At 43.9% G+C, this 27,889-nt stretch overlaps 5 protein-coding genes across 8 annotated transcripts; 2 read left to right on the top strand and 3 right to left on the bottom strand.

The window, feature by feature from the left end:
• Positions 1-71: 71 nt before the first annotated feature.
• pan3 (poly(A) specific ribonuclease subunit PAN3) lies at positions 72-9,505 on the bottom strand. Of its 3 annotated transcripts, none has more exons than XM_088283106.1 (19): positions 9,344-9,505; positions 7,674-8,266; positions 6,727-6,848; positions 6,277-6,349; positions 6,117-6,187; positions 5,872-6,016; positions 5,575-5,792; positions 5,359-5,463; positions 5,222-5,279; positions 4,975-5,136; positions 4,583-4,699; positions 4,275-4,376; positions 3,431-3,596; positions 3,101-3,188; positions 2,891-3,030; positions 2,667-2,796; positions 2,468-2,532; positions 2,243-2,381; positions 72-1,502 (listed from the first exon to the last, which is right to left on the bottom strand). In XM_088283106.1, the coding sequence occupies exons 2-19, from the start codon at positions 7,990-7,992 to the stop codon at positions 1,362-1,364; spliced, it is 2,361 nt and encodes a 786-aa protein (XP_088139232.1). In that variant the 5' UTR covers positions 7,993-8,266; positions 9,344-9,505; the 3' UTR covers positions 72-1,361. The 3 variants fall into 3 exon arrangements, with proteins under 3 accessions (XP_088139232.1, XP_088139231.1, XP_088139230.1); XM_088283105.1 differs by lacking the exon at positions 9,344-9,505 and having other exon boundaries at positions 5,575-5,777; positions 7,674-8,011; positions 8,167-8,380; XM_088283104.1 differs by lacking the exon at positions 9,344-9,505 and having other exon boundaries at positions 7,674-8,011; positions 8,167-8,379.
• Positions 9,023-15,550, top strand: flt3 (fms related receptor tyrosine kinase 3). Its single transcript, XM_088283103.1, has 23 exons — positions 9,023-9,102; positions 9,275-9,354; positions 9,420-9,571; positions 9,732-9,844; positions 9,945-10,053; positions 10,142-10,275; positions 10,363-10,541; positions 10,608-10,746; positions 11,240-11,417; positions 11,600-11,700; positions 11,878-11,989; positions 12,075-12,280; positions 12,454-12,566; positions 12,630-12,762; positions 12,838-12,942; positions 13,030-13,140; positions 13,269-13,428; positions 13,498-13,610; positions 13,691-13,806; positions 14,108-14,230; positions 14,299-14,510; positions 14,624-14,729; positions 14,962-15,550. Exons 1-23 carry the CDS (start codon positions 9,075-9,077, stop codon positions 15,127-15,129), a joined length of 2,991 nt encoding a protein of 996 aa, XP_088139229.1. The 5' UTR covers positions 9,023-9,074; the 3' UTR covers positions 15,130-15,550.
• pdx1 (pancreatic and duodenal homeobox 1) lies at positions 9,963-25,804 on the bottom strand. 2 transcript variants are annotated; one of them, XR_015839921.1, is made up of 6 exons: positions 23,904-24,334; positions 21,661-22,666; positions 18,588-18,624; positions 12,065-12,264; positions 10,653-10,696; positions 9,963-10,521 (listed from the first exon to the last, which is right to left on the bottom strand). XR_015839921.1 is itself a non-coding variant. In XM_088283108.1 (2 exons), the coding sequence occupies exons 1-2, from the start codon at positions 24,307-24,309 to the stop codon at positions 22,293-22,295; spliced, it is 780 nt and encodes a 259-aa protein (XP_088139234.1). In that variant the 5' UTR covers positions 24,310-25,804; the 3' UTR covers positions 20,938-22,292. The 2 variants fall into 2 exon arrangements, 1 of the variants encoding a protein (XP_088139234.1); XM_088283108.1 differs by lacking the exons at positions 9,963-10,521; positions 10,653-10,696; positions 12,065-12,264; positions 18,588-18,624 and having other exon boundaries at positions 20,938-22,666; positions 23,904-25,804.
• urad (ureidoimidazoline (2-oxo-4-hydroxy-4-carboxy-5-) decarboxylase) lies at positions 15,888-20,458 on the top strand. Its single transcript, XM_088283107.1, has 8 exons — positions 15,888-16,249; positions 16,915-17,104; positions 17,182-17,301; positions 17,400-17,604; positions 18,788-18,941; positions 19,033-19,121; positions 19,285-19,494; positions 19,750-20,458. Exons 1-8 carry the CDS (start codon positions 16,170-16,172, stop codon positions 20,097-20,099), a joined length of 1,398 nt encoding a protein of 465 aa, XP_088139233.1. The 5' UTR covers positions 15,888-16,169; the 3' UTR covers positions 20,100-20,458.
• A 148-nt stretch (positions 25,805-25,952) lies between the features above and the next one.
• Positions 25,953-27,492, bottom strand: LOC148318463 (uncharacterized). The gene is made up of 3 exons (XM_088283109.1): positions 27,324-27,492; positions 27,061-27,135; positions 25,953-26,812 (listed from the first exon to the last, which is right to left on the bottom strand). Exons 1-3 carry the CDS (start codon positions 27,350-27,352, stop codon positions 26,464-26,466), a joined length of 453 nt encoding a protein of 150 aa, XP_088139235.1. The 5' UTR covers positions 27,353-27,492; the 3' UTR covers positions 25,953-26,463.
• Positions 27,493-27,889: the final 397 nt, after the last annotated feature.

Genomic DNA, 27,889 nt, shown 5'->3' with positions numbered 1-27,889 from the left:
GATTTTTTCAAACTCTCCTTTACTACTTAAGTTTAGTTTTTTTTTTTTTTGAACAACACGACAATGCTGCCTTACTTTCTTTATTCTTTATTAAAATACTGCTGTACACACAAATATTGCAAAGTTTGAGACATTGGATCATAAGAGGGCAAAAAAAAATGTTGGTTGTGGAGTGTGTGTGTGAGTGTGTGAGGAGGGGGTGAAGGCGTGTGTGTGTGTGTGTGTTGGGGGGTTCTAAAGCACCACATTCATCAAATGTGTTTGTTGAAAACATTAACACAGTCGGCACCCCACCCACCAAGCGGGCAATCTGTTCCTTCCAAAGGTCTAATCCATGATGTCATTTTTTTGGGAAGAGGGCGGGGGGAGGGGCTTGTCAAGAGCAGTGTTTGGAATCGGGTTTTATTTTCTTGAAATACCACATTGAAGCACCGTGAACAATCCTGATGGCCAATCACATTCAATCATCGGGAGGGGGCGGGATGGCAGATGTGTGCGTGCGTGTTTGTGTGTGGGGGCTCTACCTTACTCGGCATCCTCCGTGTCGTTCCCTTTCACCCCTGCTGGCGTTGGTCCACAGATAAGAAAGTTAGCCCTGCCGCTTCGGCAAAAAAACACACACACACACACACACAAAAAAAGCTTTTCGGATAAAGAAGGGGGCGACATTCTGTAAAGGGGCAGCTGCCAAACAAGGGGGGGGGGGGTGAGCCACAACCAAATTGATAGCGTCCGTCAACCGAAAGCAAAGGGGGGTGCCTGCTTGCACCTCACCCCAGTGGTTTGTCCTTTCCTCGGGGCAAGGCGGGGGGGTCAAAGCCTCGTATAGAAATAAGCTTTCGTCATAATTCTGTATTTGTGTGTGACTCTCTGTACACCATGTAGGCCATTCATTCACACATAAAAAAATAACCCCCGGAAAAATTAAAATCTTAGTGCATCCTCCTCTGAAATCAAATCCCTCCCCACCCCTCCCACTCACAAACGATAAAAGCAGGGAAACCTGTTCAAGAAGAACCGCGTGGTTTGCATTGGTTTGTTCCCCCAAAAAATACATCTAAAAAATAAAATTAAAAAAAAAGTCAGAATTCGCCATCCCCAGCGTCTGTTACTTATATCCTTTTTCCAGCTTGCAGGTTTTTTTTTTCCTTTTCTTTTATAGGAAAGACTAAAAAAAAATACACTTTAGTGGGGAAACAAAAGCCTTCCCGGTGGACAGTGTATGCGACTGAGGCCTTCCCGCCAAAAATGCTGATGTTGAAATGTCTCCATGAGCTCGGCTGCCCGCCAGCTCGCTTGGAAAGTTGATGGCCCGCCGTAGTGCAATAGAAGTGCGCCCGCCAGGCCACTAGGGGGCGGTGCTACAGAGAGCCGGAGGCGGCAGCCTGCAGCTCCTGGAAGGTGCTGTCGAAGCAGCGCTTCAGGTCCGAGTAAGTCACCACCAGCACACTCTTCTCGTCCCGCGACACCAGGCTGATCTTTTCCGGGCCACCCGCATCCAGCTGGGGAATACAACATAAAAAAAAAGACATGTACATTTCCAAAAAGAAAAGAAAACGCAGAGTCTAAAAAAATAAAAGTGACCTCAAATGAAATTGAATACATTCAAATTAATATTGGAAATATGTGCACTATTTTTAATTCTATAATAATTTAAATGCAGACTATTTTAGTCCCAAGTAAAAACGATATTGGAGAGGACCATTAAAAAAAAAAAAAAAAAGATTTTAAATTACGCGTAAAGACTGAACTAATCATTGTATTTCGTTTATATTTTTATATTATTTGATCAATATAAAACTTATATAAATCAAACAAAAATATAATAATGCTATTTTTTTCAGTTCCACTTTCAAATAAATACATTAAAAATTCTAAAAGCTACAGATTAAATATTTGACAGACATAAAATGAAATGACTAAGTTACTAAAAAACAAAGAGAAAATTATTTTTCACAGTAAATCAATTTCAATTCAAAATAATGTGTTTGGACTAGAGACACATTTTTATGACTATTTGTGGTGCTGTTGCATTTTTTAAATCAAGACAAAATATCTCTACATTTCTTCATCATCAATTTAAAACAAAGAAGAAAAAAAGAGGAAGATAAAGTGCGAAAAGTACTTCCTGTTTATTAAGCTCTTAAAATGTCCGCATCCCTGTGTGACCTCGTTCCAATGACAAACAATGTATTAATTTATTGCGAGTGTCGGCGTGTCATCGCAAGTAAGCATCACTGACTTTGTTGAGACAGGAGACGATGTGGCTGAGGTCGATCCACGGCGTCCCGGCTTCGGTCACCTGGTGAAACAGGTGATCCCGGAAAAGCTTGAGCAGGTAGCGGTCGCCCGTTTCCGACCACGTGGGGTCCTTCTGAAACCTGAAATTCACACGGCGTGACACTTTTTAGCGTTTACAACATCCCAACAGCGCAAATGCTGCATGCGGATCGGGCGGCAAACTCACTCGGGCCTCTCGTTGATGGTGCCCAGCTTGGCAAGCAGGCGGAAGAGGCGACCATTTTGCACCTCCTGAAAAATAGAGGCACTCTTTAGCCATCACGTTACCGAGCATGTTTTGCCTTGGGCTAAATGCGACTGGCACTACTTTTGCCCGAATGGAAACGCAAAGATCGAAATTGTTTACTCTGTGGACGGCACATTACCTTGGCCAGGTCCTCTTCAATGACATCGTTCCTCATCTGCGATGCGTCCAGTTGCGTGTAAAATCGGGCGCCGATCATCGGCATGATGTCGTTGACGCTGCGGAGGCGCGACTGTTCAGTCAGCAGATATCTGGAAGCATGGAGAGAAGCAAAAATATACAAAATCAGAGTTGCCACATGCGAAAAGTTGATGTGACTTCATTTTTATTTTTGCGTTTCCTTACAGTATAAGGTTTTTGAGGTCTGACGAGTAGTTGATGGACACCAGCTCCATGGCCTTTTGCAGGTTCTCCCGCTGAATACCCGCCAGCGAGTTGCAGGCCAGCGCCAGCACTACTTTCCCCAGCGACACCAGGTCGGCTTGCTGAAAACGCACGAGGAGTATTAAAGACGCTGGTGGTGACGATGTGAGTGGCTCAGGTTGTGGCGAGCACCTGGTATTGCGGCATCAGGGCCAGGTGGTTGGTCTGACTGTTGTCAAACGTTAAGACGTCAAACACGCCGACACAGTTCACACGTAACCTGCACACGCAAAAAAAAAAAAAAAAAAATCAATAGTGTCAAAAGCCGGTTGTTGATCTCAGCGTGTTGTTTAGCTTTTATATAAAAAAAAAATTATAAAAAAAAATAATAAAATAAATAAATGCCGTCAACATTATGTGACAAATTTGACTTTTGAAACTCAGCATGTTTAATTGATTCTTGGTAGGAGCACTCAGGTGTACCTAATGTTGTGTCCTGCGTTTATGCCGCACGGTACAAACCTGGTCTTGCCGGTGATGAGGATCTTGCTGGGGTCCATGACGCGGCACGCCAGGCCCGCCGTGTGGATGGTGCGCAGGGCCGAACTGAGCTGCACAATGTAAGCCCAGATGAGCGACTCGGGCAGCAGGCCGGCGTGCTGCCGCGGCGGGGGAGGCTCGTGTTGTCCTGCACGCACACGCAGCAAAAAAAAAAAAAAAAAAAAAAAGACTTATTTTATCAAGCAAACGCAGCTTGTGAAAGGGGTGACATGCAAACTGACAACTTCCTTATCTTGTTGCGGAGACCTTTTCATGGCAAGTTAAGGGTAGTACTTCTCAAAAGCAACGAGGGGGAAAAAGAAAAGCTCAATATCATGGTTTTACCCTTCATTACGTGTCTGCAAATGTAGAATCGTTTTGATTCACGTTTCATTAAGAGACCATTTAAACGTTATTTTAGCAGGTAGATGCTAACATCAATAGCATGAAAGTCACAACATTGTAATGTGACACACACTTAAATTGGCGTGTTGTCGTTCGCTGCACGCCAGACACTACCCTGTTCCCGTTGATGAGGTCAACGACAGCACCTGCCTTGAGGATCACTTTCAGCCACAGTTTCCTCCTGACGTCCATGCCGCGCTTGCATTAATGTCAACAGTCAAGAAATTATTTAATCGAAAATAGAATGCATCCCTAACTTGGTGTGCGACCCGTTACAGCAAATGATATCCGCGCCTGAGTTGGATGGACATGGCGAAGCGAGCGACCTAATTAACGTCATTAAGTGGCTCACCAAAATGAAGTGCGACTAAGTAAAATTCAAAACGTCAAAGAAATGATGTTTGGGGGAGGAGTCACTCACCCCACTTCCTTTTCGTAAAATACGAGTCGGCTGCTGGGTCGTTGAAGTGTCGGCTGAACATGGTTTCGGCGCCTGCGTGGAAGTCGTAGGAGAACACCAAAGCTGGAGGAGGGTGCAGAGAAAATAAGGATTGAAAACAATTTTTACACATTTCACAAGTAGAAAACTCCCATGTGAATGCGGAAAGTGACCCCCAGCATGTTTAACTATGAAAAATAAAAATCTCAAATCAAATCAGTGTGTTGTACGTTCCCTCATTTTAGTTTTGCGGTGCAACGTTCGATTTGATTTCGTGGACATCAACTCACAGTGGTCTCCAAAGGCCTTTGTGGTGAAGACCTCCCTCAGGGTGACCGAGTTGGAGTGCTGAATCTTCTTCCACATATCCACCAGCATCATGCACTTGGTGTTGACGAGGCGGAAGCCTGCACCATCAAACACCAAATTGAAATAATTTCAATCGAGAAAAATAGATTTCAGATTATTTTGCACAATAATTTGAGCATCGTTTTAAAACATTCCGTCCTTTATGGAATGCTTCGAGCTGCTTTTCCACCACTGCACCACCAATTTATTTCAATAGCGTGATCCCTGCAGAGCTTATCCCATTTATTGGAATCAAATGATTCAATAAATAGTTCCAGCCTTAAAACAAACGAGATACATTTGAGATCAGAGTGTTTTTAGGACGCGTCGTTACCGTGTATTCTCCTCAGGCAGTAGGGCAGGTCGTCCTTGCTGTTGACCGCCTTGTAGCAAGAGGTGATGTAGCTGAAGTTGCTGGTCTTCTGCATGCGGTTGGGCGGGGGGAGGGCCTCCAGGGGGAACAGGCTGTGGTAGCTGTCCACCTCGGACGGGACGTCTGCACAACACACGTAGCCGCTGTTTAACGATTGTTTTTTTTTCGGGGTGCGGCGGGGGAGAATTCGGAAGTGTCAGAATTCTACCTGCGTTTTCTGAGTGGTCGATCTGCGCCATTGTGATCAGGTGTCTGTTTATTAATTCCTGGAAGGTGTCGGAAGATGTTAAGAGCGGGTCACAAGCCGCATTTGCGGTGCAAGGATAAGAGGTGGCGGGGAAATACCTGTCGGAGTTCATCTGCCATGAAGAAGGACGGGGCGTTGGCTTTAGGCTGCATGTAGGCCACGTGGGGTGCGGTGGGGGGGTAAATGTGGTAGGTAGGAAACACCTGTGGTGAAACCACAAACACTAAACTTCCCATTTCTTGAAAAATGAAAACCGAGTAATCATTTGCTGCACATTCAAAAGTCACATATTACGGTTGTATATGTGCACATACCATCCCGGCCATCGGCGCAGGGGTATTGTCCGTGTAAAAGTACGTGGTCCCACCAACGGTCTCTTTCTGGATGATGTGAGCGCCCGGGTCGGCCGCCGTGGTGGGTACCATGTAGTTGACCGGGTTCGGGGTGTGGCTGCGACGGCGTGGGGCGGGCGAGGTATGCGGCGTAATTTTCGGCGAGTGAAGGGGAGATGAACCCGCTGATAACGACATGCCTGAAATCAGACAATTCATGGAAGTTTGGAGCAGTGCAGAAAAAAAAAAAAAAAAGGAAAAAGAAAAGGGAGACGGCACCTGGAGCTAAAGCAGCAGCTGTGGAGCTGTTAAGACCCGGGTGGGCAAAAAGAGGCGAGGGGAAGGCCTGGACCGAAGATGGCGCCATGGTGGCCATTCGAGGAGCTCCCTTAGGGATGAACTCACTGGCTGTCGGATTGGGCGCCTGAAGGAAAGAGTTGGGTAAATATGAAATTCGCAAGTCAGTGCAGGTTGGTGCCTCACATACAATAACAGGTTGACATTTTTATTTATTATTTGCTCACCTTTCTCCGTTGAGAAATGCCAAGAGTACCAAAATCACTGAACAGTGATGACGTTGGGGAGTTGACTGGATCTACATAGACAATAAAAAAAATAAATTAATTAATAATAAAAAAATATATATAAACATTTTTGGGGGAAATCGGGCAATGTTGCTCTTACCATGAGTGCTGTGGCTAAAATTCTTGGCACCATCGTTGAGCAGACTGGGAGAACTGCTGCTGGTAGTAATTCGCTAGAAAGAGATGAACGCACTCAAAATACAAGGAAGGAAGCTATTGAACGTGCTTTTATTTAAATGTAGGCTCTGGTACATGCCCCATCAAACCGAAATAAAAAGTCACCAAATTTGGAGTTCAAATTATAAAAATGATTTTAGCCACACACGGGTTTGTATCTGCAACTGAACAGTCACCTCCACGTTTGGCTTTTTTGTTTGCATGCATTTGGTGATGTCCCGACCGAAGACTGACAATGATGGCAAAGAGATAACGTTTGATAACCACAAAGTTGTGGAAAAGGGTGATCAGCTTTTTTTTTTTAATTATTATAATTTTTTGGGACACAAAAACCCCAAAAGGGTTCACTCTACTCATTTATGTGGGACAGTACCTGCATCATGGAGTATTTGGACTCTGCTGGACTTCCAAATCCATTGACTCCAATGAAGCTGCTGCTGAAGTAGGAATTGGTGAGGTTGGCGTCGCTTAGACTTGCTCCCTCCATCCCTGGAACTGCAAAGAACAGATGAAGGGCTTAATTTAATGTTGAACAAGGATGGCGGCAAGTGGAGGCAGTCGTTTACGAAGTGTTTAGGTTTCAAACTGCGTGTAACCAATCACAGAGCTCATTAGAAAAAATGTAAACAGTACCGCAAGTGCAAGCAACGAAGATGCTAATCGCGACGCACCACCAAAATTGTTTCATTATTAAGCCATTTGACAGTTTATCGATTAGTTTTGTTCCCTGAAAATAACGTGACACTTTTGGTTTATTTGTAGTAAAGAAATTTGGGTAAAAAAAAAAAAAAACACTACCTCGTGGACGGCTGCGTTAGCTATTAGCTACGTTAGCAACACAGCTAGTTGCCAAACATGTAAACACGCACAAGATATGATCAAACGCCACATGAGATGATAATAATTTTGATTGGTGATTAATAACGTAAACTATGTGAGGGCTACTTTTTGTCTAACTGATGACCAAGAAGCTACACGGGGTTAACGTTAAGTGCTTTATGTCCACTCACAGCTGTCAAGACTACCAGGCCTCCATCGCGAGGGGGGTAACAGGCTATCACAAGCTTCATTTCCACAACAACAACAACAACAACAACAAAGTCACGTCAGTTGTTTAAAAGTCGTCCAGTGAGCTGCGCGCTCCAGAGTTATCGGTGCTGGATTGAATATAACAAGTACACGTACTGTAAATCATTTTGGGGGTGAGGAGGCCTCACTGAATCCCCGGGCTAGATTTTCAGTAAAGCCCAACCAGGCTTCTGTTAAAGTCGGGTGTTCCCCCAAGTGAGGTCCCGGCTAAGAAGTCAAAGCGTTACTCACTGGCTAGCAACGACCCGTCCAAAGAGCTCCCCGTAGGCCCCATGGCTTCAGTCTTCTTGGGCACACCGGTTCCTCCTCCGCCGGGGCCGGGAGCCCCGGATCCACCGAGGGAATACCCCGCGGGAGTCCCGCCACCCCCGGCCAGAGACAACGGGACGGGGCTCAGGCTAGCCATGGACGGATCCTCGTGCAGGAACTGGCACTCGTCTCCATAGAAGCACGTTTTGTCTTTCGCGTAGTAACGGCAAAACTTCACCTTGACATTGGGTATCCCGGCACCCCCGAGCGAAGCAGCTGAGGCTGGGAGTCCGCTGTTCATGGCACCGCCGCCGCCGTTGCTGCCGGAAGACACTCAAACATAGAGAGCCGCACAGAGCTAGCGAGCTAGCCCAGCTCGGCTAGCCTGCAAACGATTCCCCTCCTTTTCCGCGGACTAAAATTCACCTCCTGTGTGGCGTCGGGACCACTTAAAAAATTGCGCTGCGGTACTCACGTCATCACGCTGGGGTGCATGTTTGGCTTCCGGACTTAGATCATTGCACGCGCGGAACAGCGATCGCGAGGGTCGCCATCCATGCAGACGCGTTTCTTTGCTATTAAAAAAAAGAAAAGAAAAATGTAGCCTGTTGTTGTTTTTGCTCACTGCCAGGCTTGCCTGCCCTTCTCTGCCTGGGAGCCGCTTTGCATTGTGGGTAAGCGCCTCTCCTCTACCTATGTACTGGACATGCAGCAAGTGCAAGCTGCACACTATTATGGCTGTCTTCTCTCTTTAGAATTCAAAACATATTACAAAAGCGAATGAAAAGACAAATCAGTATAAATCGTCACCAAGAAAAAGTTGGGATTTTTCATTGAACATTATTGCTCTAGCGCCCATGCCTTTTTTCACGGTACAAATGTCAATTTCTGAAAGGCTTAATTCAGTAACTATTTCACGATGACAGAGTGCACATAAACATGACAATTACAAAACACAAGTATAAACATTTATTCTGCAACTAATCACTTCTTCAGCCTCCACCCAACCAATGCTTTTGTGGTCATTTTGTTATTGGTTCTAGAATCTAGATAAACATTTTTATGATCTTTGAACAATTTTCCTGTCAAAAGAAATGGTGCATCTAAAATCTAAAATAGCTTTAAATGTCTATTTGTGAACTGTCACACTAGCACATACATGGCAAAAAAATATCACCAACCGCGGCAAAAATAAGATTTAAGTGCGGCAGAAAACAATAAACTCAAGTTGTAGTAGTTTTAGGAACTTAAGTGGGTTTCTAGAATGGGAAGTAGACATTTTCATTTATCAGGTAGGTCGGAGTGGCTTCCTCTTCTTTAAAAAAAAAACCCATCAACTTAACCTTTGAAGTTTCATTGTGATCAAACAGAGGGAGACAACAGATGTTCACACACAGTCAATTGAGTGCGGGTGAGTCCGATGTTTTTGTTGGGGGGCGGTTTCATGTATATTTTAGGTATTTGTGTTTTAAAGTGATGTTTTGCTTCCCAAGCTTATCATTCAAAAGTTACCCCAACCTTAAATGACGTTTAAAACCCGTGAATCATGAATTTGATGATTATTTTCTTGAATATCTTTCAAGGTGTTCTGCTACTGTGCGCTGTCGGCGTGCATTGCTTCAATGGCATGGCAGACGACAAGGACTGCGTACCAGTTCCCGAGGTAAGTGCCCCAATCATCATTTTCGGTGCCCCAAGCAGTCATCGCCTAAGACGAGGTATTTCCAGGTGAAGTGTTTCTACCCAGCTCACCACCTGAATGCATCCGCTCCAGTCCGTTTGGAGGTGGCTCCGGGCAAGAGCCTGCTCATCTCCTTGGAAGACCTCCACGAAGGCCGCGTGTGCAGCCTGCGGAGAAAATCACACACTAGAGCAGCGATGTAAGCGAGGACGCTATTTTGCCTTTCATTATTGGAGCATATGGACAAACGTTTGTGCTCAAGGGACATATTGGATTATTTTGGGGCCTGGTCATTTATAGATGTATAAAAATAAGAATAATTCTGCGTATTTTTAGAGATTTTTTTTGCTTCTCTACAGGCATGACAGCATCTGGATGGTCCTGCCAAAGCTTTCGGAGGGAGATAGCGGGTATTACACACTCAGATGCGGCGCCAACTTTTCGATGTCCTTTGGACTACAGGTCACCACGAGTGAGTACCGGCTCCTTCCAGTGTTGTGAATCTGTGAAACTGTAACGATCGGACTTTTTTTTTTTTTTTTTCCTATATTTCCCCCCCCCCCCCACCTTAGAACGTCCCACAAAACCTCGCCTGACGCTGGTTAATGCCAACGAGTGGCGTTCTCCCCATTTTAAGTGTGCATCTGAAGGCGTTCCAAAGCCTGTCCTGAAGTGGTTAGAGTAAGATGGCGCGCGATTTTTCAAATGTCCCACGAGACCTCATCGGACTCATAGGGTTACTACGGTGACGAACTTTCTTTTTGGGCAGATTGACAGACGTAGAAGTCAAACGTGCGGATATAGCTACGAGCGTAATCAGCAGCGTTGCTTTCACCAACAACGGAGTGATGTGTTGTGCTACTAATATCCAAGGACGTGAATGCTCCCAACTTTACAACTATGGTGAGTAACCCTACCTGTTACGCAATGGGACTATGAGATAATTATGAGAAAAAAAGAAATCAGTTACACCATTGTGTGTGTTTTAAGACTTAGAGAGTGACCTGATGAAAACGCACGAGGTCTCCAGCGTGATTTTGAGTCCCGGGCAGCCTCTCTTGCTTCGCTGCAGGATCCGGCGAAGGTGGGGGCGATCGGCAGTGTGGGACAAAGATGGCCAGCTGTTGACATCCAGCAAATTAGCGTGCCCTGCAAAAATCAAAGAGGAGGTGTGGCGTCATTGCATCTTAAGGCCAACAAACGCAGCATCTGGTGATGACGTCTTTTCTATCCAGATGTGCATCCGAAATGACTCGCATGGGAGAAGCTTGATGGCTTACTTGTTCATCGACTCGGTGGACGCCGACCACAGCGGCACGTACACCTGCGGGGACCAAGACAACACAACCAAGTCTGTTGACGTCAGCGTTCAGGGTCGGTTGGCATCATTTTAAAACGGTTCTCGGGCGTCTTGATAAAAAGCCTGCTGTCAAATTACGCATGAACGGTGCTTTTTTTCTTTTCAGGTGAAGAGCAAATTAATTGGAACATAAAGCAACTCATGGATTCACGTTTATTCTGCTCATTGTAAATGACAACTCGTCACCATTCTCTACAAATATTTTTATCCCATTTATTATTGCTAAATTGCATTATAGTGACTCCTTTGCACAACATTCTACGTCTTTATTTGGTTACGTTTTATTTGTTAGTGACGCAGCTTTCCTACAAACAAGAAATAACATGAATGATTATACAAGAGCCATCTTGCGTAACGAGATATGGTATTTTCATTTATTTTGTGCTTCTGGACAAGGTATTTAACGTGCTTTAATGCTATTTTAGGCCTTAGTTTGATGACTTTGAAAGCTTTTGAATGACCCGCGGAAACCCGGTCCTTGATTTTTATTCTTGTGCGCTACCTCAGCGGAAGGCTTCCTCACCGTGCAGCTGAATGCGAGAAAAGCTGTGCGGGCTCGGGAGGCGTCTGATGCGTGTTTGCAAGCCTCCCTGTTTTACCACCCCGTGTTGCAGCACTGCATGTGGGAGACGCCCGATGGCAACATGTCCAAATGCATCACGGAGGACTGGGTCACAATGCACAGGTATAGCTCAAGATCTAATAGAGCCAAAATGCCGTACAATATTATACGAGCAGACAAAAAAAAAATAGCTAAAAATAATGAGAGCATTCTTGCCTTGAGAAAACAACAAAAGCAAGAAGCCAATGTCAACACAAGCAAGCGTCGTGGCGGAGGTAATCTTATTATTTGTTGTGTTCTGTCAGGACGGTGAAGCTGTGCGGTGGAATCAAATTCGGAGAATACAAGCTACACGTGAAGGCTGGTGGACAAAACAGAACTAAGTCCATGTTTGTGTGTGTTGTCGGTAAGAAACCGACAAATTAAAAGTACTCAGTCTGTACTGGAGGAGAAGTACATGCATAGGCCGGAAAAGAATGAGATATATTTGTGAAAACTCTTGAGAAATACTCATGAACACTGTTTGCTGACTTTAAAACTACACATGAAGTTTGCTTGTCTCCACTCTTCCGTGATACGGCAGATGAACCAAAAATCAAATTCAGCGTCAACAAGCACAACAGCATCAGCATCCAGACAGCCAGCGCCGTACCGGCAAATTACACCTGGATGTCTTGTTTCCCTGGCAACCAAAGGTGCGTCTGTACAATTTCAAACACACTCTTTTATCGCCAGCCGCGACACATCCCTGCTCTCTTTTTTTTTTTTACCTTATTACAGCTGTGAGGGTCGCTCCCTCTGGAAAGACGTCCCCGGTGCCTGGGGAGCCGACACTGACGTACGGTGTCGAAAGACCATCGAGAGCTCAACCAGTACAGATCTGCCGGATGGACACTTCTTGAAGTTTTGCCTGGAAAACTCGGCTGGCTCCTGGTGCACGGCCCCACAATTGGTGTACTCCCGGCATTCCCTGCAGGCACAGAAAGGTAAAAAAAAAAAAGTCAGAAAGATAGATACATTTAGTGACATTGGATAGTTTGGGTTTTGCAGAGCTTTTACATGTTGTTGCATTTTACTAAAGCAGACCAAAGCTACAGCTGTACCATGGCAAACCAAATTCTAAATCCACTCCATCGTCACATTTTTTGTTGTCTTTCAGAAGCTCTCAAAGAAGACAACGGCAGATACATAGGGCTGAAAGTTGGCAGCACCATCCTGGTTGTGGCTTTGCTCACCGTCAGCGTGGTGCTCATGTACTTTGTCAAAAAGAAGGTGAGGTGTCATGCTCGCATTCCAACGCAAAAAGGCAGCGACTAATGCCAAAATGTCCGATAGAAACCGCAGTATCAGCCCCAGCTGCAGATGATCCAGATGGTGGGCCCCAACGATAACGATTACATCTACATTAACTTCAAGGATTTTGAGTATGAACAGAAATGGGAGTTTCCCAGGGAAAACCTGGAACTAGGTTACTATCCGTTCATTCCTACTTAATTTGAGTGAGGATGCGGATACATAAAATCAGTTCCCGTGTGGTCCTCAGGGAAAGAACTGGGCTCGGGTGCATTTGGCATGGTGGTGCAGGCCACAGCGTACGGCATCAAGAAGGCCGGCGTGTCACAGCAGGTGGCCGTCAAGATGCTAAAAGGTCAGTGACTGTCCGGGATAACGTAACGACTCGAGTGAGATTAAATGCAAAGAGGTCGGTAAAATCCGCAAATGCGCTCACTTGCAGAGAAACACCAGGAAGTGGAGAAAGAAGCTCTGATGTCCGAACTCAAGATGCTGACGCACATCGGCCACCACAATAACATCGTTAACCTGCTGGGAGCATGCACAGAGTCAGGTGCATTTAAAGGCTTGTTGGATGGAAGTTGAGATATTGTTGCCATTGTTCTGTTAACCGAAGGTTTTATTGCAATTTCAATTATAAAAAGACAATTCGCAATTTGCGAATTTCTCTTTTCCGCACAGGCCCCATATATCTGATATTCCAGTACTGTTGCCACGGCGACCTGCTGAACTATCTGAAGAGCAGCAGCGAGCACTACCACAAGTCGGCAATGGATGCCTTGACCAGGGAACGCAACTGCAGCCTCTATCGCAACCTGAAGCCGGGGAAAAACTCAACCACGTAGGGTGTTTGTAACCCTTTTTTCTTTTTTTTTAAATCAACCAAGACCTTGTTGTGCGTTATTTTTAGCACACAGAAGGGCGCCGTGGACACCTACATCCCGATGCACCCTGCCTCCACCCGGGCACAGGAGGACGCCGCCCTTCTCTGTCCCAGCTTGGATGACTTGGACTGTGTTGAAGGTCAGTGAATCAGTACTTTAGACCATGCAGAGAGTACCGGGAACTCTTTGTGGATGAAAATGAAACAGATTAATCTGCAGACCCTGATAGCGATGAGAATGGACAGCCGAACAACCCGCAGGCCTTGACTTTTGATGACCTGGTGAGCTTTGCAGTCCAAGTGGCCAAAGGCATGGACTTCCTCTCCTCTAAAAATGTAAGTATGCTCCACTGCATATGTTATATGATAACGAAGGTTCATATACTATAATCTGTATCCTCTATGAAGAAAAACAAATTGTAGTGTGGTGAAGGATGTAAGACTATAACCATACATTCGCGTGATACTGCCCCCAAGTGGCCAAAAGCAGCAAAACAATGCCTATTGAATTGAAGCCAAAAATGTGGCAAAACAACATTTAATTCTTTACATTTGATTTAATTATGTTATTATTGTATATTTGTTTAAAAAGTACAACATTAAAAAGTGCTATTTTATCTCACACGCATGTCAACAGTGTATCCATCGTGACCTGGCGGCTCGCAACGTGCTGGTGACAAAAGGCCGACTGGTTAAAATCGCAGACTTCGGATTGGCGCGGGACATCGACAACGATTCCAACTATGTTGTGAGAGGAAATGTATGTTGCGTGAAAACAGGATTTTTCTTTTGTGACGCTTCAGTAAAATGACTTTCATCGCCGGGCAGGTGCGTTTGCCCGTGAAGTGGATGGCGCCGGAGAGCATTTTCCAGGGGATGTATACCATGAAGAGCGACGTGTGGGCATACGGCATCCTCCTGTGGGAAATATTCTCTCTAGGAGTCACTCCTTACCCGGGCGTGAAGGTGGACCACGGGTTCTATTCCATGATACAGCGAGGTTTCAAGATGGATTGTCCTTACTATGCTGACGAGTCTGTGTAGGTGTCATCTGCAGGTTGTCATAGAGATACAGACAGACTGGAAAAGTCACAGAAAAAGCACAGAAGTGCAAGCCAACAACGGTCATCGAACTTCACATTTCCTTTTCCAGGTACTTGATGATGTGCAAGTGCTGGGCCCTGGATCCCAGCGACCGACCCTCCTTCTCCAAATTGGTGGCCTTCATGTCGGAACGTCTGACGGTCAGCGAGAAAAAGGTATGGTATGTTTATCTCGAATCCAAGGACAAGAAACTTTTCCATATTGGATTTTTTAAACGGTACTGAAGGATAAAAATAAATAAAAAATTATGAAATAAAAAAAACTTGACAAGAATAGATTATTGAAATTTCATGGAACAAGTATGAGGATTTAGATTATAAATGTAGTTCAGGGCTTCTGATTTCTGTATGCCTTGTTGACACTGACTCACGCCCACTCTTCTTTCAGCTCTATCACAACACCATCAACCAGACATTGAGCGACTACCGTAATGCGTCGGCCATTTTGGACCGTTCCACTTTTGTCCAACAGAACGAGGAGGGCGAGACTCAGTTGGACAAAAACCAACCAAAGTCGTCTGATGATCCGCCAAACAATGATTTCAAGATGGGGTAGCCGTGTTAGTCTGATAAGTAGATGAGTAAGACTGAGAGGCACCTCTGTCTTTCTGCAGAATCATGTCATAACATCCACACGTCTTTTAAAGTTCAGTAAAAACTAAAAGAACACCAAAGACATTTTGCCATTGCCAAAAATTGTACATATCCCCTGCATTAGCCTGAATTTTGTCATCTTTGTAATGAGAAAAATCAAGGAAAATGTTCTAACGTGGATCTGAAACTATATTTTAGATACATTGTGCATGTAAACTAAGATTACTTTTACGAAGCACCAACAGGAAGTAAAGTCGCCCTTAAAACATGTTTGTGCCACTGTGTAAAAACAATTTCCCCTTCAAGAGTTTTTCATTTTAACCATTTTTTATTTTAACAGAGCTTTAAGATGAAGTATTAAACCTGCAATAAAAATGCACTTACTCATAAACTGTATACATGGTACTTTTTAATATAGCTATATATCATTTCCAAATATTTAAATAATTTAATTAATTCTTTACAGTCACCATTTAGCCCTTATTTTGTCAATTTTTTTCTCTACTCTACCTGTAGTAAAAAAAAAACATTCAATTAAAATCATAGTTGCTTGTCTCGTTTTATCTGACATATTTACAGCAACATGCTAGGCCAAATTAAAAAATGGTCACGATTCGACATGAAATCTGAGTTTGCCAGAACTGACCAATCAGCATTAAGGGCCTGCAAATGATTGGCAGGCAGCTGGGCCAGTTACTCCATGAAACGGAAGTACAATGCCAGCCAATGAAGGCGACTTTCTCCACAGTTGAGGACTGCTATAGGACGACCGCCATTAGCTCGTGCAGTGGTTTCGTCGTAGATACGTTTGACTACACGCCTTATCGTTTTTAACTCCACTTAGCAATATATCTAGACACTCGTGTAGATCTTAATATGTACTTGTAAATAAGACAGTTTACACCACAGACGTACATACGTAGCCACCGCTTTGTGCGCCAAATCATACGTCGACGTCGTCGCCATTTTGAATGTGGCGACTTGGAGCGATCCGTGAACAAGATGCCTCATTCGTGTTCTTCCTTGACTTGTACCAACCGCTTTACAGTCGAAACCAGAGCGCGTGGGATTACCTTTCACAGGTAAAACAGTGCTATGACTTTAGTAAATGCATCTGAGCGCAAACACATCATTTTGTGCATAGAATTTGCAGATTTTACCCCTAATCCCGAGCGATCAGAATACCTCGAATTCTTGAAGGTTGGTTCGGGTGAACCAACCTTCAACGAATAAGTCCTTCCTATGAAGCTAAAATCTCCCGAAGGAAAAACCTTTTATTACTATCTTAGTCGGGCCACACACACTTAAAATGCGAACATAGCCACGTGCGTGCGCTTACTGTTCTTATGAAGACCGAATCGATGTTTGTCGTTGTACCAAGATTGACCTGTAGGAGGCAGCACGGTGCCACAGCGGGCATACAGAAATAAGATTAAGATAAATACATTGAAATGATCTAATTGTTACCGGTTGCTTGTCCCAACACAAATATTAAACAGTTGTTGACCTCGACTACAAAAATCACTCAAAAAGCGCACCACAAAAACACAATTTACAATTTTCTTGCCATTTTGACTTCTAGTGAAAGAAATTGATAATACACAAAGTTTTGCTTTATTTTTGCCCCTTTGGGGATTTCATTTGCCTCCATTTTTATTTATTTATTTTTTGCTTATTAGTGAGAAAATGCTCAAATTTGGCCTGACTGTATATGTATAAAATCCTCACTGTTTTCATTCATATCTAGGTTTCCCAAAAATAGAGTGATGAGAATAAAATGGGAAAAAGCAGTCCGAAGAGGAGGATTTAACTCCAATTCGTCAACCATGCTATGTAGTGAGCACTTCAAACCGGAGGACTTTGACAGAACAGGTCAGACGGTCAGGCTCAGAGAAGGAACTGTTCCTGTCTGCTGTTTCAAAACGCCCAATAACAAGGTATGCGAATCATTAGGATACAAGGAATGCAACATTGAGCTGAAAATATTATTTTTCTCCCTTTTCTGAATGTGAAGGCTCCCAGGATGTCTCAGACTTCGCAGAAGGCACGGGAGCCACTGCCAACAGAGATTTCCAAGATCGTCAAAGAGACCACAACCCAGCCTGAGCCCAAACCCGTCCTCGTGCCTGCTGTTGTGAGTATTAAGTACTTGGCCCAGGACTGAAACGACCCATCGAATAATTCGGATTATATAGTTACAAATAAAGGTTGACAGAAACTTGTTTCTGATAGGATCATGCCTATGCTTCAACACCTGAAGAGCTGAGGGTCAAACTCAGTGAAGCCTTGGCTCGGGTGGAGAGTCTGGAGAGAGACAAGAGGAACGCCAAGGACAGAGAGAGGAGGGCAAGGAATACCGTGAGTGGTCTCCTGGAGGATCTTGAGGTGAAGAAAATCCTGAATGACGAATTGAAAGAGCGGCTTGACATATACTCAGGTGAAATGAATATGTCAACATCAGTGTGTGACTCCTTTCCTTCTTCTTTTTTTGGCCTTCAAATGTTAATTGGGAGCCAGTCAAGCAAAATGGGTCAAATTAGCACATAATTCAGTTCTAGACGCCCGCCTTTTTGTCCCCATTACTTGCGCATTCAAACAAACCATTTCGGTCGGCATATTTTACGACTGCGATTTAGTGAATAGTTTGCATTCCTTATACATAAAGGTAGCTAGAAGTTGCCACCGGGTGTCGCCCTTTCACCATGTTGTTATTGAAGTGGTGAAACAGTTCTGTACTTTTTGTCCATGTTGGGACCAGGTACTATTGCCTGTACCTGTGTGGAGCCATCCATTTTCTGTCAGTCTCTCTTTGATTTTGAAAAGGTGAGCATGTCTGTCATCCGTCTCAAAATTAGTTTAATAGGCCATCATAGTTTTTTGTTTGATTAATAATGTTGCTTATTTAGTTTGTGTGAATGAGATTGAAAATATTGGTCGGCGAATTTATTTCGATTTGAGTTCCTGAGTAATCAGGTGTTTTACGTTGTAGGCCTACTTTTGTATTTCATATTTTACTGCAAAATTGTGACGAGAGTCTGTATTTGATTTTGAAAAGAAAATTAAAACACAACCACGAAGCCTGCGCTGTCTGAGCCGCCTCTCCTCAGGAGGGTCGCGGGTGCACTGGAGCCTATGACAGCTGCCTTCGGGCACTGGGCGGGTTACTCCCAAAACTGGTTGCCAGCCAATCAGAGAGCATACGGACGAGCAACCATCCGCGCTCACACCCATACCTAGGGGCAATTTAGAGTCCCATTAACCTACCGTGCATGTTTTTGGAATGCGAGAGGGAACCGGAGAAAACCCACACAGGCACGGGGTAAACATGCAAAATCCACATAGGAGAGCCAGAACCGAAAACTGCTTTTTTCCCCCGGCCTTCATAAATAAAGACCTACATTTTAAGAAAAAGTCACTTACCTGACCTGGCAATAAAGTGGATCCATCTTGATTTGACCTGTAAGCAAACAAAATACCTGCATGAACACTTCGACAGCGACAAAGAGTTGAAAAGAGCGACTCCAAAATACAAACGTCGTGAAAACTTGACTTGTAGTGCAACAATAATTTCCCTGATTTCACTGATACTCACTAATTTTCCTGTGCTAATTGAATTCCAGATCTTCCAGTTCACCTCCTGTCTAAACACAGCCACAAATATACCAAAGAACAAAGGGAGTTTGCCGCGACTCTTCACTTTCATGGACCAAAGGCATACGACTACCTGCGAGAGTCTCTCCATATCAATCTCCCGCATCCACATACGTTGCAAAAGTATGAACACCTATCAATTTTAATAAATAAAGTTAAAGAAATAAAAGCCATTAAATAATAGTTGAACATTTGCTTTTTTTTTGTGGGCGAGGTGGGTGAGCTCCGGGCAGACCAAGCCTGACCTCAGCTTGACAACGCTGGGCACGCCAAGCCAAGAGGACGACACAGCTCAATATTTAGGTAATGTGTTTGCGCCGTCTATCTGATCGGCCACATCACATTATAACTTGTTGCGTAAGTGCCATGGTATTTGTGAAAACATTAAGCGGCCACGTCGAGTTGGTCATGTGTGTCCAGAAGGACGTTGGACTTTTGATGAATGATTATCGAATGATTGTTTAAGACTTTTCAGGCTGCCAAGCAGCCGTTCAGGAGAACATGATGCTCGCCTCGATCAACGAGCTTCCCTTCGAGGAGTTTGTGAAGATTTTCGGCAATGTGGTGGAGAGGTGTCCCATCGTGGCGGCGGCCGTCTGCTCCCAGCGTCCTTTCCTCAACGTCGACGCTTTGGAGGCGGCCGTCTGCGACTTCATCGACGCTTTGTCCGAATCGGGTGAGTCAAATATTATCTGACCACGTGACTGCGATATGGTGGCACTAAGCAGTTTCTTGGGTTTTACCAAGAACCAATGTGAGGTACGGTGGCCCGAAAAGCTTTAAAGTTGGGACTATGGATCAAGGCTTCTTGAGAGTTCACAGGAACTACAGTGGGTCTAAGGATAAAAATGATAGTATTTTGGCCCAGTTTGACCAAACACCTAGTTATTGCTGAATGTTGGGTGTATGATAAGTCCTCATTCGTGTCCAGGCCAAGAGGGGATCCTCAGGTGCCACCCGGAGCTCGCTAGCCCGGACCTCCGGGCCCAGATCCTAACCCACGAGTCCATGAGCGAGCAGTCGAACGTGGGCTTGGACACGTTGGGCGAAGAGGAGGTCTACACTATGTCCTGCTTGAACGAAGAGTACAAGGAGCGCTTCGGGTTCCCGTTCATCATCTGCACCCGCATGAGTGACAAGGCCAGCATTTTCCAGGAGATGCGCAGCCGCATCGCAAACGGGTACACGGAGGAGCGAGAGCGCAGCATCGAGGAGGTCAAGAAAATATGTCGTCTGCGTATTCAGGACCTCGTGTGCGCTGACACCGCAGCAGAATTTTGAATCGCATGTATAATGTGGGCTGAAATGGCTGTTATAATTGCAGGTGAAATTTCAGGTAGTTGTGCAGAAAGTACAAGTGATTTCTAAACTTTGGAGATGATCAAATTAATTTCTCCTGTTAGTAAATTTAACCGAAAAGCCCTATAATCAGAGGTTGTTTTTTGGGGGGGGCTATATTCACCGCACCTACTTTACATACTATTCACGCTGACATGATGAAATATTGATAACCTGCAGTATTAACATGGGGTGTATTTAGTTAAAAGTAACGTTTTCACTACATGGTTTGTTTGTTTGGACAAACAGTCCAAAACTTTAACTCTTTGTATACAAACATTAAAAAGGTATTTTTTCCCCAACATGTCTCCTTGAAAGAATGTCTAAGAAGGGAAATTGACACGCTGTATAGAAAATGCATGTAATGGCAGGATTATAATGAAGAAAAAGTTTTTTTGTAATTACAGTGATGTATCATGTCACTCCACACCTACCTTATGTAATATTTGGGTGAATGTCTACGCTGAAGTTCGAGAGAAAACAAGATGGTCTAAAATTGATGATTTATCGATCCTCCATAATGGGTCCTTCCATCAAAGACTCCCGCCTTGTAAAGTGCTGCCCTTTCCAATGCCCGATTAAAACGCGCATTCGTGCGTGACTTTAAAAAGCAACGCGTTAGACTGTAAAATATCTACACTTAAATTTTCCGTTTTTTTTCCTGTCGTATTTCACAAGAATCGCCATTGGCGTATTGAAATGGAACATGGGAAGACGGGCATACAGCAGCCCAGTGCAAAAAAAAACAAAACAGCGCATTCAATACAATTGTAATAACGGATTTAATAAAATGTGTTCTTTAATAGCGATCAGAAAACGACATTGTTTACATGATTGGTGTTTTTGAACTGGTGTTTACGAAAAAAAACGGGGGCGCTGGTGAAAGTACAACCACTTAAATGAAAAAAACATTTTATATATGAAATATAATGAACCTCACACATGAGGGGGGGAAAGTCAAGTATATGCTTAGTGCTCTAAATGTGTGTAGGATGCCCAACACCGCACACAACTCGCACATCAATGTTGCAGTACCAAGACTGACCTGTGAGAGGCGGCATGATGCCACACGCAATGACAACTGACGGAAATACGTGTAGAAGAAATCCAAGATCCGCGAAAGGTGATTTTTTTAAATGGGTGAAAGAAACACTGCTTAAGTACAATTATGACACTTTTAATTTAAAAGCCAATCATTAGAATTAAAGCCCCCTTTTTTTAATGAATACTTTTTTGTATGACAGTGGTGCCTTGAGATGCGCGCTGTATGTGGAAGTGAAAATAGCAATTAAGCAATTTGAAGTACTCATAAAAAAAGAGGTTTCGGGACGATAAATGTCCCTCATGGTTTAAGTTTACTGTCACTAAATATAGAACAAAGCAATACACGTTGTGTATTTAAAAACAACATATGTTTACCTTGGGAAAGTTCGCTATGTTAATGCTAACCTACAATACAAAATCCCAAAACACAAACACAAATAGCGGATAAAGCACTACTCACTGATATTTGTAGTCTTTGTCTCCCACGAAAAACGACCAACAATACTGCATCTTACGCAGTTACTTGCAGGAGGAATAGCAGTGGTCTATTCTTCTTTATTTGTGTCTGAATAACTGTACGTATGGTATAATACTGCCTCCCGGTGGCCAATATGGGCACATCAGATGAAACTGCACAATTAACTTTTTTTTTGCTGCAATCGTGACGCACAAGTTGTTTTAATTTGTCACATTCCTTTTAATAGTTTTATGACTCACTGTTTACTAAAAGTAAAATACAATGGGGTGCAATTTTCTTTTTTAAAAAAAATTCTCGCATCTCCAGGCACCACTATAATTAGTGAGAAAAGTGTAGTTAGGCTAACTGTTAGCATTTCTGGTTATCATACAGTTACAAACTCTCCACGTCCAAATAACTGAAACTGTGCCTGGCGCAACAATTGCAACTGTAAATACTAAGTAGTTTTAATATTCACGATTTTACACCCTGACAGAGCAGATCATTCAGGGAAGGGGGAAAAAAATCACTTTTGACAGACCCCACACCACAGGATAATAGCTCAGGCTAATCGTTCAGAAACCACTGAAAATTGGGCAAGGGAGGGAAAATGCTCGGGTTTTCCCTGATTATCGTTATGCGTGTTCCCCGCGCTGCAAGGCTTCAAAAAGCGTCTTCTTTTGGTCCAGGGTGCAGCGCTCGGGGGAGAGTGGCGGCGACACCCCCGTCGCCTCCCCTTGGTCCCCAGAGGTAACGGCCGAGTCCTGGTCGGGCTCGCCCCTCCTGGCCCGCCGCCGATCCTCCTCCTTCTTCCACTTCATGCGGCGGTTCTGGAACCAGATCTTGATGTGGCGCTCGGTCAGGCTGAGGGTGAGTGCTAGTTCCACGCGGCGCGGCCTAGAGATGTAGCGGTTGAACAAAAATTCCTTTTCCAGCTCCAGAAGTTGAGCGCGTGTGTAGGCCGTGCGCGTGCGCTTGCTCTCCTCGGCCTCCGCCATCATGTACGGACCTAGAGAAACGCACGCAGTTCAGTTCAGAATCAATTGTTAGCTAATAAAATGACGGCAAAATGCAAATCGATAACGTGGCTGGGATGATGAATTAAAATCTGGTTGGAAAAAATGACAAAGAACTTTAAAATTCTTTGCCAACATCGTTTCAGTTACATCCGCCAGCTAAGATCGTGACAGAAGCGGTGCAGAAATAGTATCAAAACGTAATTAATGTTCGAAACACAGTATTTAAGGTATATCTAGAAGAACAACAAAACTTAAAATAAGCTTTTGACACGACAATTGGCGTCATTTTCACAAACTTTCACATTCGATTTCTTAGGTGTATCTAATGTTAAGACCACAAGTGCACAAAAACAATAAACATTGTTAAAAGTAGCTAAAAAAGTTTTTTTTTTTAATTATAATTCTATTTTGTGAAGCCAACGTTGGTCAAAAAACAATAAAACAATGACTTTTAAAATATATAAATCCAATTAAAAATAAAATGTTACAAATAATAGAGCACAGTAACAGTAAGCATATTGTTTTATGTTCTATTTTATAAGCCCAATGATTGTAAAAAAAGTATTTTTTAAAGTCCTATGATATCATTATCATTATTATACAAAGTACATGTACATTTTCTACATGTACGCACTGTTGAATGTGGAATCAGACATTTCTTTTAAAAATATTTGTACTTCTTATATTCGCTATTAAAAGTAAATTATGATTGTAATAAAAAAAAACATATTTTTTAGTGCACACAGTGGACCTCTACGTACTGGAAGATTGACATGAATTTCAAATTAATTTAAATCGAACCTGCAACGCTAATGCCAAACCTCAAAGTATTTGTTAATTCGTTTTCTTATAGTTAAGTCACTTTTTAGTGGTAACTTTTATGTTCCCGTTTGAGTGAATGATACATCAGGAAGCTGTTATAAAAATATCGGAATTTCAAAAGTTCACCATGTTTAAAAAAATAAAAAGGCCACGCGTCATTGTAAATTATAACGTACATGTACATTTAAAACTACGCTACCTAATCGAGTTACACTTTTTCAATTAAATACAATAATTAATTATTAACTTCTTTTGTGGAGATAAGAAACAATAAAAAGCTAAGTAGACCTTACTGAATTTTTATTAATGGCCCGACAAGGTTAACCGATAATAAAAATGGTTCCCTGTGAGTCACTATTAAATACAATGCAAACATGATAATCATCATCATGTATTTCGCGTTACCTGTCCACTGTGCCTTCCACGCGTGGGAGTGCGCCTTGCTGCTTTTCATCCAAGGGAAAGGAAGGTGAAACCGGCTGTGCTCGTCCGTGTCGCCGAAGGCCGCAGCGGGCGTGAGCGGCGTCGGGTGTTGCGGCGCCTGGCTCGGCTGCTGCTGGTTGTGGTTTTGGTTTTGGTGGTGCAGCACCGGGATCCCGAGGTCCTCCCGCAGCGGGAGCCCGTACGCAGGCTCCGCCAAGCCGTCGGCCGGCTCCAGGGTGGCTCCCGGGGCATATCCGACCTGCACCTGCCGGCTCATGTAGAGACAGGGCGGCGGGTTGAGGGCGAAGTCGTCCGGGTTGGCCGCCCTCTGGTACGCGCACGAGTCCTTGAACGCGAGTTGCTGGTACGCGTGGTTGTCCCGATGCATGGCTGCCGCTCGCTGCAGGGCCCTCGCCCCTGGCGTGGACCTTCTCCTCTGGTGGCTGCGCCCACTTGCCGCGTGCAGGTGTGCCCGAGGTGGGACCACGTGAGTCGGCGGCCTCGGCCATCCATTGGTTGAGCGGAGCCTTCGCTAAATTGAACTAAGTAAACATAGCCACGTGTTGGCTCGCTCGATTTATTTAAAGTGGACCCCTGCTTACTCGCGGGCCGGCACTTGCGGATTCACCTATTCGCAGATTTTTTTTTATTTTATTTTAATTACATTTCAATGGTTGTCATTTATACACTGATTTTCACCATTCGCGGGCGGCCCAGTCCACTGTAAATACTGAAATATCTCAGATGATCCAAATCATAGTTCTTTGCTCTACAAAAAGGTGGTCACATCCAGTTCTGGTTGAGAGAACAAACCAACAGGGATGGAGCCAAATGACAGAAAGCTCAAACCTTACAAAATACAAAGCTTAACAGTCGAAAGGAAATTCCTTAATTTGCATCTTTCACTAAGAGTGGCTCTAGCTAAGAGCCACGGGACTGGGAACAAAAAAATTAAATAAGAAGTTAAAGCCTTGTAAAATAAAACTAACGTCCAAAATAAAGTCCTCTATTCACAAAATGTTGGCCCGTTCCACTTCAAGTTTTGAGAGGAAACCAATAGGTAGCGGAACAAAATACAGGAAGTTGAAACTTTACAAAATAAAACCCTTAAGAGCAAAACCATCCAAATCAAAGTCCTTTGTTGACGAAAATATGGTCAATTCTGATTTAAAGATCAAACCAGGAAGTTGGAACCTTGCAAAAATAAAATCAGTAACAACACCAAACCGTTCCACAAAAAGTGAGTTCAGACGAATTGTTCCAAAACATTTTTGCCAACATTAGGACGAGGTAGTGTACCACTTATGCGGCGTAGCCGTGCCGCCAATGTGGTCGGCTCATTTAACAGCACTTAGCAGCTCCGAGGCGGCGATGACAAACAAGAGGCGGCTTGTTTACTGGCCATTAGTCTTGTTCTATGTACACGACGTGTTAGGCGCCATTAAGCAAGTCCTCTCCTGGTTAGCCGATTAAGATGGAACTCAATTACCGACTTTGTGTGTCAACTGTGAGCACTTTCACGCAGTGACGCTTCCCACTTGGGTTACAAAATCAGCGAGTACTTAAGAAGTTAAATGGCAGGTTCTAGAGAATTCTGGCCTCTAAATTAGAGTGGCTACCACCTTTTGAAATGTTCAAATCACAATTTGTTCCTACACGATCTCATTTGGTTACGATTATTTTGCACCGCCTCACGTCACTGAACTGCGTGAAAGGTACCAACTCAGATATATTCTGCGGCAAAATCATCTTGTATTTTTGGACCTTTTCGACACCAACGGCTCAGAGTTGTTTAACATCGGCAATAAAGCGCTCAGTGTCTTAATGGGGCTCTCAAACGCGCAATAAAAGAGCGAGGGACGCGACTGGACGCCAATCAGCGACGGGCTCAACGGTGTTTATATTTGAACGTCCTTTCCAAGAGGAAGGAAACAGTTAAAAAGCAAGATTATTTTCCGCGTGGATGACGTGATTTACGAAGCGGGTGACTTGAGTGATGCCGTGCTGACTCGCATAAGAGGTGAAACAGTGTGAAATAGTCACATTTATAGAACTACAGCAAACAATAAAAAGTGTAATCAAGTCAAATGGGGGGAGCACTTTTAACCATCTGTCTGTTCTCCCCCCAAAAAAAGACACCAAAATATTGCATTTTGTGAAAAGAAATACATGAAAATAAACTCCTCACTTGAATCTGTTGTTTTTTCACATTATAGCTACGTAACTAGCAGTATCTCATTTGAATAAGGTAAGAACCTAAAAAGTACAAGTCAGCCGTAGACAAGCACTATCGAACGAAATAGCAGGTACTTCTGTAAAAATGTTAAAATCTCAATTTAAGACACATTTTTACACTTTGACAACCACTATTATGGAACTAGTCTCTTGTCCTGCCTCACCACCCGATAACAAGATTTTGCCCTGTTTTACTGCCCCTTCTCCTTTTTTCTCACCCATCTTCAACAAAGTCAGCTCTGACAGGCTTCGGCTCACCCATCTTAATGAGGACAGACAAACTGGATGGATTAAAAACTGAGCTCCATCATTTTGCAGACCCTGTCCTTGTCTTTGACGTTCGTCTTTCGTTTTCTACCGTCCGTCTGTCCGCCGTCTTGTCCCTCTCGACCTTACGTCCATGACTCCTGTCCCGCTCCCCGTCCCGCCTCTTGGCGTCGTCCCGGTAGATGTCCCCGCGGTGACGCTTGCGTGAGTGTCCGCTGTCCCGAACAGCGGGGGGAGACCTGCTGCGGCTCTTCCCTCGAGAGGACTCCCGACTGGTGGCGTGCGACGAGTGACCCGCTTTGGACTCGCCGGGATGGCGTTGCAAGCCGGTGGAGCGGAGGGTGTTGAGGAGGAAGCGCTTGTTGGTGCCTCGCAATGGACATTTCAACCTGATGAGAAAGGAGCACAAACATGTTCAAAATGCAAGTGGGGAGAATTTCAGATGCTAGAAAAATTTGTTGCACACGACTGCAATGTAATCACAGAAATTTGGCATTTCCCAAGGTTGCTCGGTGCTGCTATTTTCGTTTGCAATAGTTCAATTCACTCTGTCACATTTCAATGTCAACACTAGAATGATAAGAATTCATTAACGTACAAACGAAGAAGACACTGACGTCATCACTGTAGGACTCACCATCCAGCTGGGCCCATCGTCTCGGCTCTCACCCGAGCCCGGTCAGTCTCCCTCAGAAGCTCCTCAACAGCACGTCTGCAACACACGCAAATAAGTAAAAAATTATGGGGGAATAACAATGTGCACGAAAACCAAAAGGATCAACTTAATGATGTCAAGTGCGCCCGGTTGAACCCAAACAGGGCAAAAGGGTGTTTGTTAGCGGCTAACAGCTAATTACTCCGTGAACATTAAACAACACGGTAGCTACGTTACATACGTACTTTTCCAATTCGCTCTCCTCTTCTGTCATAACTAAGCGATCGATTGCACGTTAGGTGACAAAGACTCCCTTAAAGGGACGCATCTATTTTTTTAAATGAACGAACCGACTGCTTGTTTACAGCGCCGGGGTCCTACGGTTAGAAGGGCCAGCAGGTGGCCGAATTGATGCCTGATCAAAAACGCCAATATTTTAGACAAAGGCGGAACAATGGACTTTCGTAGAAATTTAAATATTCAGTTAAACTGAAAATTTCCACACAATTCGCATTTTTGATAACTTGTAACAAAAGGTACAAACGCTCGCTCAGAAAATAGTTACGCTATGAGTTGACTAACAATAATAAAAAAGGTAGATTCACTTTTGGCAAAGCATGAATATAGTTTTTCTTTCAAAAGTAGGGAGTAAAAATTATTACAAAGTAATGTACACACTGTCACACTATTACTCTAATATTGCACATTTTATTGAGTCAACTTTATTCTATTTTTCCTTTTCATTATGACGCCACAAAAATATTTAGAAACACTAGATTATTTATAATACTCGTAGAATATTTTCTCAGTA

This window comes from Idiotropiscis lumnitzeri, chromosome 19, assembly GCF_059441095.1.
Source record: "Idiotropiscis lumnitzeri isolate Australia: NSW breed Sydney's pygmy pipehorse chromosome 19, RoL_Ilum_1.0, whole genome shotgun sequence".
Lineage (NCBI taxonomy): Eukaryota > Metazoa > Chordata > Actinopteri > Syngnathiformes > Syngnathidae > Idiotropiscis > Idiotropiscis lumnitzeri.
The sequence above is the reverse complement of the archived record's forward strand: the minus strand, read 5'-3'. Positions and strand labels throughout refer to the sequence as shown.

Coding starts and splice junctions, on each gene's coding strand:
- pdx1 (XM_088283108.1), bottom strand. CDS start 24,309: ATGCATCGGGACAACCACGCGTACCAGCAACTCGCGTTCAAGGACTCG. Junction 22,667..23,903: donor GTGGAAGGCACAGTGGACAG/GTAACGCGAAAT, acceptor GCGTTTCTCTAG/GTCCGTACATGATGGCGGAG.
- pan3 (XM_088283104.1), bottom strand. CDS start 8,186: ATGCACCCCAGCGTGATGAC. Junction 5,280..5,358: donor TGGCAGATGAACTCCGACAG/GTATTTCCCCGC, acceptor GACACCTTCCAG/GAATTAATAAACAGACACCT. Junction 2,382..2,467: donor ACCATCAACGAGAGGCCCGA/GTGAGTTTGCCG, acceptor TGTGAATTTCAG/GTTTCAGAAGGACCCCACGT.
- flt3 (XM_088283103.1), top strand. CDS start 9,075: ATGTTCACACACAGTCAATTGAGTGCGG. Junction 10,276..10,362: donor CTCCCAACTTTACAACTATG/GTGAGTAACCCT, acceptor GTGTGTTTTAAG/ACTTAGAGAGTGACCTGATG. Junction 11,990..12,074: donor TGTTTCCCTGGCAACCAAAG/GTGCGTCTGTAC, acceptor ACCTTATTACAG/CTGTGAGGGTCGCTCCCTCT.
- LOC148318463 (XM_088283109.1), bottom strand. CDS start 27,352: ATGACAGAAGAGGAGAGCGAATTGGAAAA. Junction 27,136..27,323: donor GAGGAGAGCGAATTGGAAAA/GTACGTATGTAA, acceptor CGTGTGTTGCAG/ACGTGCTGTTGAGGAGCTTC. Junction 26,813..27,060: donor ACGATGGGCCCAGCTGGATG/GTGAGTCCTACA, acceptor CTTTCTCATCAG/GTTGAAATGTCCATTGCGAG.
- urad (XM_088283107.1), top strand. CDS start 16,170: ATGCCTCATTCGTGTTCTTCCTTGACTTGTACCAACCGCTTTACAGTC. Junction 17,302..17,399: donor CCGTCCTCGTGCCTGCTGTT/GTGAGTATTAAG, acceptor TGTTTCTGATAG/GATCATGCCTATGCTTCAAC. Junction 19,495..19,749: donor CGACGCTTTGTCCGAATCGG/GTGAGTCAAATA, acceptor ATTCGTGTCCAG/GCCAAGAGGGGATCCTCAGG.